Source organism: Coturnix japonica, chromosome 4, assembly GCF_054131305.1.
Source record: "Coturnix japonica strain WE chromosome 4, WE-NBRP24, whole genome shotgun sequence".
In the NCBI taxonomy this organism is placed as follows: domain Eukaryota; kingdom Metazoa; phylum Chordata; class Aves; order Galliformes; family Phasianidae; genus Coturnix; species Coturnix japonica.
Window position 1 is genome coordinate 35561920 of NC_140666.1, and position 11422 is coordinate 35573341.

Consider the following 11422-nt stretch of genomic DNA (forward strand, 5'->3'; position numbering starts at 1 on the left):
ACCAGAACCTTGAATTTGTACAGGAAGAGGGGGAGGCAGCCTGACAACACTCTCCCACTCTCTGGGCTGTTCTTTGGGCACACTGCTAACACGTTCACCGTGTTGAAGCTGAAGAAGTCACTGAGGTTCTGAACTGGATCCAATATAGCTCAGCCACTGATTTCAGATTCCAGCAAACCAGATTGATACACTTTACGTATTTTCAGTCAGTCTGAAATTACTAAAGCCAGTTATTACCTAAGTTGAAGTGTATTTCCTTTGCACTTGCAGACAGCCAGGTTCCAGGACTGTTACAACTAATTTATCATGGGCTTCAGTACTTCTTACCTGTTAATATTTGCACTGACACAGTTCTCACAGTGCAGCTCTAAGTAAGCTTTTTCGGACACTAGAGGGCAACCCACATTCACGTATAAGAAGCTACCCACTGATAGCCTCCCGGCAGGCTAAACAAAGCTCTTAGTGGAACTGACTTGAGGAATAAAACTCTATAATCCAGAGATGGGTTATAAAGCAGGTATGTTTATTCCAGCACCGGGTGCAAGGGGGATAGCTCCACCAAATTTGCACACTGACTTTTAAAATCATGACACAGATCTAATACATAGTCAATGATTTCTCGGAATTCTGATACATATTCAATAGTTCTTTAGCATGCAGACCCCCTCTTGTTCTTATCAGGGGGATGCAACTCCTCTTCTGGTATTTACAACATCTATTCTCCTCCTTGCCTGATGTCTTCCCTCACTCCTTATCTGCATCCTTCCAGCTCTCCCAGGCCCCCTGTTTCCTTTACTTGTTATTCTAACTAACTAAATGATTTTTCTATAAACTACCTTTAACTATCCTCCTTTTAGCCCCCCTTTATTCCGAATTCCAGCAGAGCATCTGTTTCCTGCTTCACTGTTCGTTTGAATTGAAAAAAGGTGATGAAAACCTGCATCTGTAGTGAAGGGTGAAAAAAGGGCCCCATAATAAAAGAAAGGGAACACTTTGCTAGAGAAAGGGGAAGGGACCTCACAGAAACCAAGACAAAGGGTAGTTGCAGATAGTTTGTGTTAAGGGGGGCAGAGAAAAGGGGAATTGCAGACACTAAGTCTGGGAAAACAAGGGGAAGAAGGCCATAAAGATAGGAGTGTGAGAGCAGCCCGAAGGCAGCCTGCAGAAAGGTGATTAGATATTCACAGGGCGAGATGACGCCGATGTGGGGCTGCTCCTCCCGCAAGGACAAAAGCTGATAAAAACAAGAGCTCTTACAGCAGGAGGGGAATCTTCATCCCAAAGCAAGGACGGAGAGGGAGACCCCATTCACCAATGGGGTCGCGGGGAATGTAATGAATATGTAACCAAACACGGGGTGGGGGGAGACTACTGATTATGTATTAGTTCGGCCTATATCTGTAACACACTTTGTCTTTACGGTGCGCAAGTTTGGAGTGTTAACCCCTTGCGCCAGGGCTGTGTGCGCATCTCTTTATGAAATCATACCGGCCCTGTATCCTAACAGGATATAGTTTGATTCCGCTCGTCATTTTGGCACCCCAGATGGGACCCCTCTGTTCGGCTGCAGGACCAGCTGAGTAGGGGGACGCCTTCGGCGCGCCCCGAGATTTCTCGGAAGGACTCCCCTTCCTCATCCGATCGCTGCGGGAACAGACAAGGACCATCTGCCGGCGGACCAGGTATGTGAAACGGGGAACCCGTAAGTCGTGAGGAGACGTCCTGCGCAGGGTGAGAAGGAGCATGTAAGCTCCCCCCAGGAAACGTGAGCTCACGGGTTAGGTTGCCGGCTGGGGTAGGAAAAGTGCTTGGGGAATTCTACAAAGGGGCCAGTAAGTTGTATGCGTGGAAAAGAGCTGTCACAGAGCTATCGCTTACCCCTGGGCGGTTGGTAGTAGGACAGAGCTCGGCTGCTCTCTCTGGGCATTTTCCTGAAGGGTAATTTGGGTAATCCTTGCTGGGATAACTGGTATTGTACGTTGTGTTGTATGTGGTTCTGCAATCTGTTGTAGGTTACCAGCACTGTGATTTAAGTCAACAGCTCACACTGTTACTCTTGAAATTCTGGTTAAGCTCAACAAACGCTATATACCCTGGTTCTGTTCCAAATGTCAGTGTGTGTGGTGTGAGTGAGACGCGGCTCAGCTGCGGGGCCAGTGCGGAGTCCTGACCCGTGGTTCCGTCCTCCCACCAGGGAAACGGCTGGGGACGGACACAGCAAAAGCCATATACGTTGTTTTTCAGTGTGTGTTTGCTCTTGTCTTGTTGCCATTGTAAAGTACATAATCATAAGGTGCATACAGGGGGTGGGAAAAGGTAAATCGCAACTAAAGTCGGGGTAGTGCTACATCTATTGTAAGATAGTACTGTGGTCTAAGTGTGGTAAAGTTTCATCAGATTTGATAGATTGAGTTAAGATGGGGGGATCGCAGGGAAAGGAGGTCCCTAAGCGTTCACCCTTGGGATGTATACTGGCACATTGGCGAGATATTGCTGGGGAACCAAGGGGAACCCTGAGCCGGAAAACAGTGATTAAATACTGCAATCAGTGGTGGCTGGTGTATAAGTTGGAGGATGGGGAAAAGTGGCCTCTGAATGGAACTGTAAACTATAACACACTGTTACAGCTTATGCTCTTTTTGAGAAGAGAGAGTAAATGGGATGAGGCAGCATATGCAGATATGTTTTTCACCCTCCGTAACCATCCCGAGTGGCAGAAAGAATGTGGGATGGGGCCGCCGCAAGATCCATTTGTATTAACTGTGGAGAAAGAGCGGCGTGAGACAGGGGAAAATAAGATAAAACGCTGCTGCTCGTCCTGTAGTATCGGGCAGCAGTGCATAAAGGCAGGCAAGGTCAGAGAGCCTGCAGAAATGCTGGAACACCTCCAGGCTCCCTGGGCAGCGGAGGCGATAGGTGAAGAAACCCCACTAGAAAGATCCCCTGAGGTGCCTCCTCTTGAGCACTCTCCTTTGCCCCCTGATCCTCCTGCTCCTCCCGCGCCCTCGGCACCTCCTGCCTCCCCTGTAGCCTCACAGACCCTGAGGCAACAGCAACAGCCGTTAGTAATAGCCCCGCTGAGGGAGATGGTGGGGCCACGTGGAATAATATTAGTCAGAGTCCCGTTTTCTTTACCTGACTTAGAATCCTGGAGAGAGATTTGCAAAAACTACCGGGACGACCCACTAAAGGTAGCGAGACATTTGCAGTTTATAATTAGACAACATGATCCGGACTGGGATGATATTCAGCTGCTGTTAGATCAGCTGACCGAAACAGAGAAACGATTAGTCTTAAAAACAGCACAAACCCTCACAGAGGACAGCTTGCAAGGAACGAATAAAGACATTAAAGACCATTTCCCATTACAAAATCCTCGCTGGGACCCAAATACAACACGTGGAAGGGAGCTTTTGGAGAGGTACCGAGAATGGGTAGTGAAGGGAATGGAAAGAGCTATCCCTAAAACAATAAACTGGTCTCGTCTCTTTGAGGTAAGACAGGGTTCTAAGGAATCTCCCTCAGAATTCCTGGACAGACTGAGGAATGCAATGAGAAAACACACCTCCCAGGACCCGTGGTCCGAAGAGGGCATACAGCAGCTCGTATCGTTGTTCACAAGGCAGTCTGCAGGGGATATAAGAAAAGAACTGCTAAAACTAGAAGCACCTGATAGTTGGAATTTGGAAAGTTTGCTAGAGGAGGCTTGGAGCGTGTTTAGTGACCGGGAGGAGGTAAATAAGAGAAAGGACAGAAAGATGTTGATGGAAACTTCGAGAGAAACAAGAAAGGGTGGGATGAACAAAGCGAGGAAGCCCCTGGAGAAGGATCAGTGCGCCCTCTGCAGGAAAAGGGGGCATTGGAAAAATGAATGCCCGCTGAGAAAGCAGAGAGAAAAAGGGGGGGCATGGAATAAGATCCAAGCCCCGGTGGAAAAGGACTGCTAGGACGAATCTACCCTAGCAGATTCAATGGTTAAGATAAAGCTAGGGAATAAACAGCAGAGCGTGGAGTTTCTAATAGATACTGGTACAGCCTGCTCAGTTCTAAGTAAGAATTAACCCCATTAAGTAAAGAATTTATGACTGTAAAAGGGGCCACTGGTCAACCCGAAAAGGCTTTACTTCCTCAAACCTCTGAAATATAAATTGGGAAAACAAGTAGGGATACACTGCATCTTACACCTACCCGACTCACCACATCACCTCTTAGGGCGGGACTTGTTAGAACAATTGGGGGCAGGAATAAAATTCGAGGCAGGAAAGATGCAGTTTAAAGTAAAGGATGATTCTTTTATTGGGGTATTTAGTCTGCCATTGATAACAACCCCAGGGAATACAGGGATGCCTCGGGAAATTAATAATCGGGTCTGTCCAGGGGTATGGGCAACTGAAATCTCGGGGCATGCAAAAAATGCCCCCCTTCCATACTGTAATTATAATAAAGCAAGAGCCCAACCCCTGTGAATTAAACAATATCCCCGAAGGACAGAAGATAGAGAAGGAGCGCAGCCGTTAATTGATAAATTCATGAGACACAGGTTATAGTGGAGTGTGAATCTAAACGTATGTAACACCCCAATACTCCCGATTAAGAAACTGGACAGGAGCTACCATATAGTGCAGGATCTGAGAGCAACTAATAAAATAGTAGGGGATCTGTATCCTCTGGTAGCAATCCCATATGCATTGCTCACAAAGTTATCTAGTGACTTGGCTTAGTTTACCGTACTGGACTTAAAGGATGCATTCTTCTGCCTGCCTCTGAACCCTGAAAGTCAGCTGTTATTCGCATTTGAGTGGGAAAACCCCAAATCACAAAGGAAAATGCGACTGACATGGACAGTGCTTCCCCAGGGATTTAAAAACAGCCTGGATATCTTTGTGAATCAGCTAGCCAAGGATTTGGAGCAATGGGAACACCCCTTGGGGAAAGGAGCTTTGTTACAGTATGTAGATGATCTATTGATAGCTATTGAGACAGAAGAAGCATGTGTAACATGGACTGTAAGTCTGCTGAATTTTCTGGGGCTCAATGGGTATGGAGTCTCCCCGCAGAAATCCCAAGGGGCCGAACAACAGGTAGTCTATTTAGGCTATGAAATCACAGCTGGATTGAGGATGCTGGGGACAACGAGGAAGGAAGCCTTCTATCAGACCCCTGAGCCTCGGACTGCAAAGGAGCTGCGCACATTCCTGGATCCATAACTACGGACTACTGGTAACACCACTCTTCGTGCTTTTAAAAACTAACCCCAATGCTCTCACATGGGATGGGGAGAGCAGGAGAGCCTTCCAACAGTTAAAGCATGAGCTCGTGCAGGCTCCTGCCTTAGGGTTGCCAGGCACAACAAAACCGTTCCGGCTGTTCTCATATGAAAAACAGGGAATAGCCTTGGGAGCTCTGGCTCAGCACTTGGGCCCTAGTGAAGGGCAGTAGCCTACTTCTCCAAACAACTGGACGAAGTAAGCAAAGGGTAGCCAAGCTGCTTGAGAGCAGTAGCTGTGCTGGTGTTAAATGCTCAGGAAGCACTAAATTTACTTCAGGCCAGAAAATCACAGTATTGACATCTCATACTGTTTCAACTGTACTAGAGGTGAAGGACAGGCACTGGCTCTCACCACAGAGACTCCTTAAGTATCAAGCCATCCTAGTGGATTGGGATGATGTGGAAATGATAGTAACTAACATTATCAACCCAGCAGCCTTCCTCGGTGGAACCTCAGGAGAACCAGTACTGCATGACTGCCTGGTGACCATGGACGCTGTGTATTGCAGCCGACTGAACCTGAAGGAGGAACCACTAGAGGATGCTGAGGATTCCTGGTAAACTGACTGTACCAGCTTTGTGCTGCAGGGGGTACGCAAAGTGGGCTACGCCGTGACAACTACAGGCAAGGTAATAGAACCAAAAGCCCTGACCCCAAATACCTCTGCACAAAAGGCCAAGATTATAGCTCTAACCCGAGAATTAGAGCTGGCAGAAGGAAAAGGGATCAACGTATGGACTGATTCAAATATGCCTTTAGTGTGGTACATGCCCACGGAGCAATATGGAAGGAGAGGGGACTATTATCAACACGAGGAAAAGGCATTAAACATGCTGAGAAGATTTTCAGGCTCCCAGAAGCAGTACACCAGCCACAAAAGCTGGCCATTATGCATTGCAGAGTGCATCAGAAAGGCAAGACACCAGATGAAATAGGAAATGCTTTTGCAGACCGAGAGGCCAAGAGAGCAGCAAAGGAGGATCTGGTGGAACTGCATTCTCTGATTCCAGGCGGTAAAATCCAAATTGATAGTGAGCCCAGGTACTCGAGGGAAGATAAACATCTCATAGAAGATCTAGGAGGGCAGGTGGGAGAGGGAGGATGGGTCATTACTCCACAGGGTAAAATAGTTATTCCCACAGCCATACTATGGGCAGTGATAATGGCTGAACATAGAAAAACTCAATGGGGAGCTGAGGCACTGTATAAATATTTGGTCCAAAGGATAATTGCCTGGAACTTTACTCCACAATTAAGCAGGTGACACAACAATGCAAGTTTTGTTTACCAAATTACCCTAAATCAGGCTGTAAGATCTCACTAGGACAGATAAGGAAAGAGAATTATCCAGGACAGCAGTGGCAAATTGATTTTTCAGAATCCCCAAGAAAGGGGGGGGTTCAGATACATGTTGGTATCAACAGAAACCTTTTTGGGATGGCCAGAGGTATACCCCTGTAGGACTAATAAAGCTTGGGAGGTAACAAAGTCTTTGTTACATGAAATCATTCTGAGGTTCGGGGTCCCTGCAGCAATTTCATTGGACCAAGGCCCATGTTTTGTTGCCAAAGTGGTCCAACAAGTAAGTACATTATTGGGGATTGATTGGCAGTTACATACTCCTTACAGGCTGCAGTCCAGCAGCCAGGTGGAAAAAATGAATCACCTGATCAAATTACAGATAGTAAAATTGGGCAGAGTGGCTGGGATACCTTGGCCACAAGCATTGCTTCTTGCACTCTAAAGAATTAATATAAAACCCCGAACCAAGTAAGGACTAAGCCCATCTGAGATTCTTGATGGACGACCTTACACTGTACTAATGGGATTTTCTATGCACATGGGGAAGGAAGTATTGAGTATACGGTTAGCTTGACAAAGCAGCTAAAGAAGACTGAGAAAACGGTACTGGATGCCAGAACACGGGGCCTGGATGGCCCAGTGCATAATGTATTACCAGGCGACTATGTCTATGTTAAATCCCTCTCAGCTTCACCAAGGTGGAACAGACCCTATCAAGTGCTCCTGACCACCCACACTGCAAGGAAGGTGGAAGGACTGACACCATGGATATACCACACCCACCTGAGCAGAGCTCCTAGACAACGGGGGACAGCAGAAGAGGAAGGACCACTGAAGATCAGGATCCAAAAGCACATATAAATGTTTGGTGACAGCATGACCATAGCAACAGTCATAGCCTGGCATGAGAACAGCTACTTGAGAATGACTGAGAAATTTGGCCAGGCCCTTAATAAATCTTGCTGGATATGCATGGCCCCCCCTGGAGGAGAGGGAAGGGTGCTGGTGTATGGGATAGTGGCACTAAATTGGATAATTCCAAGCTGGGTGGAACATGGGAGATGTAAATTTGGTATAGAAGATAAGTCACAGAAGGGTCCTAAATTTGATCTGCTAGTCATAGACTCTACTAGGTCAATCTTTGTAGATAGAAAGACTGATAGTAAAGATGAGGTGGGAGGGGAATGACAAAACTTAATGGGCATAGGGTGCACTGGGAATATGGGAACTCTGAGGTAGTATCAGGGATAGGTGAAATTGGAAGATGGACTCAAGGTGAAGGAGAACAGATGAGGCAGCACAATTGGTCTCAGATGAGAACATACTCGGAATTGTAGGGATGGGTACATCATTTACCCACCATGAAAAAATACCCAAGCCATGTAAATTACTGCATGGGTACTGGTACCCTTCCAACCCCTACAATTCTGTGATTCTGGTGGTTATGTGGGGACGGGCAGGCACAGAAAGCATTGTCCTTAAATTGGACAGGGACATGCACTGTGGGTTATTTGGTACCTCAGACCACAGTGCATGAAGAAATGCCAGGAGGGCTTTTGAGAACCCCTGGATTCAGACTAGGCACACGTACAACCCTCTAGCTAGGTACAATACAGGATTCCATAGCTTCCTGAGAGTCGTTATCCCAGCTCTAGGAGTAGCTCAGCTAGAAAAGGCAATTGTGAATATTTTTGCAACCTTAGAAATAGAGGAAAATGCCACAACAGATACATTACGAGCAATCCAAGAGGAGGTATTGCTGTTTATCTTGCTCCACAGCTGCTGCTCTGAACAGAAGAAGAAAACACCAGAAGAAACCAGGAGCTCTCACAGCAGGAGAGGAATCTTCATCTCAAAACAAGGACTTGGGGGGAGGGGGGCACTGTTTTGCCAATGGGGTCGTGGGGAATGTAATGAATATGTAACCAAACACGGGGTGGGGGGAGACTACTGATTATGTATTAGTATGGCCTATATCTGTAACACGCTTTTTCCTCATGGTGAGCAAGTTTGGAGTGTTAACTGCTTGCACCAGGGCTGTGTGCACATCTCTTTATTAAATCATACCTGCTTTATATCCTAACAGGCTATAGAGTTTGATTCCAGAGCAGTCTGGATAGAGAATATACAATTATGATTAGCTATTATTCAATGACAAAGAGTAAAAAAGAAGTGATTACTAAAGAAAGCAAAACTTCACTGACACCTGGCCTAAAAAGGCAAACATCTTGGTTAGAAAGCACTTGAGTAAACAACAAGATAACTTTTCTTTACACTGTTTTATTCAAAACCAAATGATCCAAATGTCATCACTTCACTTGCCTCTTTTCTGATCTACTCTCTATTCTTTTCTCACTGGACTAAAGCACCTTTCACAGCTCCCAAACATAGCAGTAGCGAGGCATTTACATAGCCTGGAAATACCTTCCATATTTCTTTATCACTCATTGCCTACTTCATGTCATTTACTGTATTGTTTTGAAATGTATGTGGGAAAAAGATAAAACCGAACGCTGTAGGTTCCATTTGTGTAGCCTCCAGAAGCAGATGTGCCTTCATTACAGACAGCTGCCCAGACTCTTATGGAGTTTTGTTCTCTGGGGATATCCAGAATCCACCAGGATGCCTGTCAGTGTGAGCTGCTGTAGGGAGCCCACCTCAGCAGGGAGGTCGGACGTGATGATCCCCAGAGGTCCCTTCTGACACCTATGATTCTGCAATTCATTCACCTTTCCAAGCTTCTGAGGAAACTGCTGAGAAGTGCATTACAAACTTCAATTTAAAGTGTAATTTAAGCTCTAGAGCCCACGTGTGTAACTGTCAGGGCCCTAACGAGCCCCGGCTGCTCCAACGAGGCAATGACTCCCAGGTACCTCATGGTCCCGGCCATCCACCCACAGCTGCACCCAGTCGGGAGCCCAGGGCACGGCCCGCCCCAAAGCCTCTTAAGCTCCGCCGGAGGCTGCTAGGAGCAACCTGGAGGTTCTTAGCCTGCAGGAGTGGGCTTGGTTCCTTTGTCCTGTCCTGGCGCTGTGGGGGTTGAAAAGCTGCGTGAGGGTCTGCTTTTGAAACGGAACTTTGGGGTTTTGTTTAATGTTCTCTGTTGTGTTGTTTCAGGCTGCTGTGAGCCCTCTCGTGGTAAGGATGAGAGCAAACCGGTGAGCACTTCTAGCAGTGGGGTCGTGGAGTGCTCGGGAGCTGTTATGGGCTCCCCGTCTGCAGCAGGAGCCTGCCGGGCTGTCACCCTGCTCTTTGTAGGTGCTATTGCCAGGCTGCCCTGGCTGTTTGGAGCCGGTATAGTGTTGTTGCCCGGCTCCCATTGCATTTTTTGGGGGGGTGCTGCTCAGTTCCCCGAATCCAATCACAGCCCTGGGTGCTCTCAGCCCCAAAGGGTTCTTCAGTGGGTGCTTCAATTCTTCCTGTTGTCACTGGTGGGTGTGAGTGGGGTGAGACCCTATTCCTCCAGCCTTGGTGCTGCTGGGAGTAAGAAATAACACAAAGGGCTGCTGAAACATCGGTGTTCTCCTATTGCAGGCTGAATGAGGGCTGCAGCAGGGCTTCTTGTTAGCCTGAACTGGTGAGAGTTGAGAGTCCCTAAGTAAGTTCTTGCTTTTTAGGGCTTGTGTAGGGTCACTGCCACATGGCTTTTGAGAAGGTCTGCCAGGAGGCTGCTGCCCACCTGCCTTGAGACCGAGCACGGCCCTGGGGTTAGTGCTCATGGTAGACTCAAACCACTATGTCAGCAGTCAGGTAAGCAAGTCTGCCAGGTGTGTGTGTTCCAGAAGGCTCCTGCAGTGTGTTGAAGGTAAAATGTCTGAAAGAGGCTCCTTCATCCACCATGAGGAGAGGGGTGCTTCTGGAGCTTGCCCTCCCTGTTGGGGATGTAAAGACTAGGGGCGGCCTCAAGTGCGGCAGAGTTCAGGATCTCGTGTGGAAGATGCAGAGCAATAACTAGGATTGAAATACTGGGCTTTGAGGGAGACATCTTTGTCCTCTTAAAGGACCCATGTGGAGGTGTCTCCATTGTCAGAGCATTGGAAGGGGTCCCATGAGCAGTTGTTGATACTGGAGTGTTACATCCTCCATGCTCAGGAGCAGTGCATTCCAAAGGGTACGAAGCTGAGCAGAATGACAGGAGACCTGCGGGGTGAACGAGGAGCTTGCAGATAAACTCTTAAGGGGAGAATGTAGAGATGGGATGAGGAAGGCTAAGGCTCACTTAGTGCCCCCTTTGGGAGGGGGATCAGGGCTAACAGGAATTTGAATGTTTCTCAACAGCAAAAAGGAGATTAGGAAACACATGGGCCTCTGCTTTACAAGGTGAGGGCCTGGGGAGCAGGATGTGAGAAAGAGGAGCAGCCAAATGCATTTTTTACTTCAGTGGTTGCTGCTGAGATTGCTCCTTGGGAATCCCAGAGGAAGGAGTCTTTGAGGAAGGACAACTGAGCCCTAATGGAATATGCCTGTGAGTACTGAGGGAGCTGGCAGAGGTGATTCCCAAATAGCTCTCTATCACATTGTCTATGATCTTTTTTGTAGGAAAGATGCCTGAGAACTGGAATACAGCCAACATCACTGCAGTCTTCAGAAGGGGCAAGGATAGACTGTGCAACTCTAGGCCAGTTGGCCTCACATCCATCCCCAGAAAGGTGACTGAACAACCTGTGTGTGGAGTCTCCCACCCTGGTGGCCCCCGGAGGATGTTCATGGAGCTCTTCCTACAGTTTCAGGGCTGGATTGAGGATCTTAGCAAGCAACTGTGGTGCCTCTTGTGGAGTGAGGTGAGCTGTGTCCTTTTGTCCCTGACCTGTGTGTGCTACCCCTGGGATGAAGTTTATGGATGGAACTGG

The 11422-nt window shown here is 47.6% G+C and overlaps 1 protein-coding gene and 1 long non-coding RNA gene across 2 annotated transcripts; both read left to right on the forward strand.

The window, feature by feature from the left end:
* The first annotated feature begins 1403 nt into the window (after positions 1 to 1403).
* On the forward strand, positions 1404 to 8655 carry LOC146761027 (uncharacterized). Its single transcript, XR_014945767.1, has 2 exons — positions 1404 to 1682; positions 7261 to 8655. It is a non-coding gene; the product is annotated as an uncharacterized LOC146761027 (long non-coding RNA).
* On the forward strand, positions 1681 to 8655 carry LOC146761028 (uncharacterized). The gene is made up of 2 exons (XM_085546474.1): positions 1681 to 5220; positions 5706 to 8655. The coding sequence occupies exon 1, from the start codon at positions 2418 to 2420 to the stop codon at positions 3945 to 3947; it is 1530 nt and encodes a 509-aa protein (XP_085402600.1). The 5' UTR covers positions 1681 to 2417; the 3' UTR covers positions 3948 to 5220; positions 5706 to 8655.
* Positions 8656 to 11422: the final 2767 nt, after the last annotated feature.

Bases quoted from the DNA above. Each gene is read 5' to 3' on its own strand.
- LOC146761028 (XM_085546474.1), top strand. From the start codon at position 2,418: ATGGGGGGATCGCAGGGAAAGGAGGTCCCTAAGCGTTCACCCTTGGGA.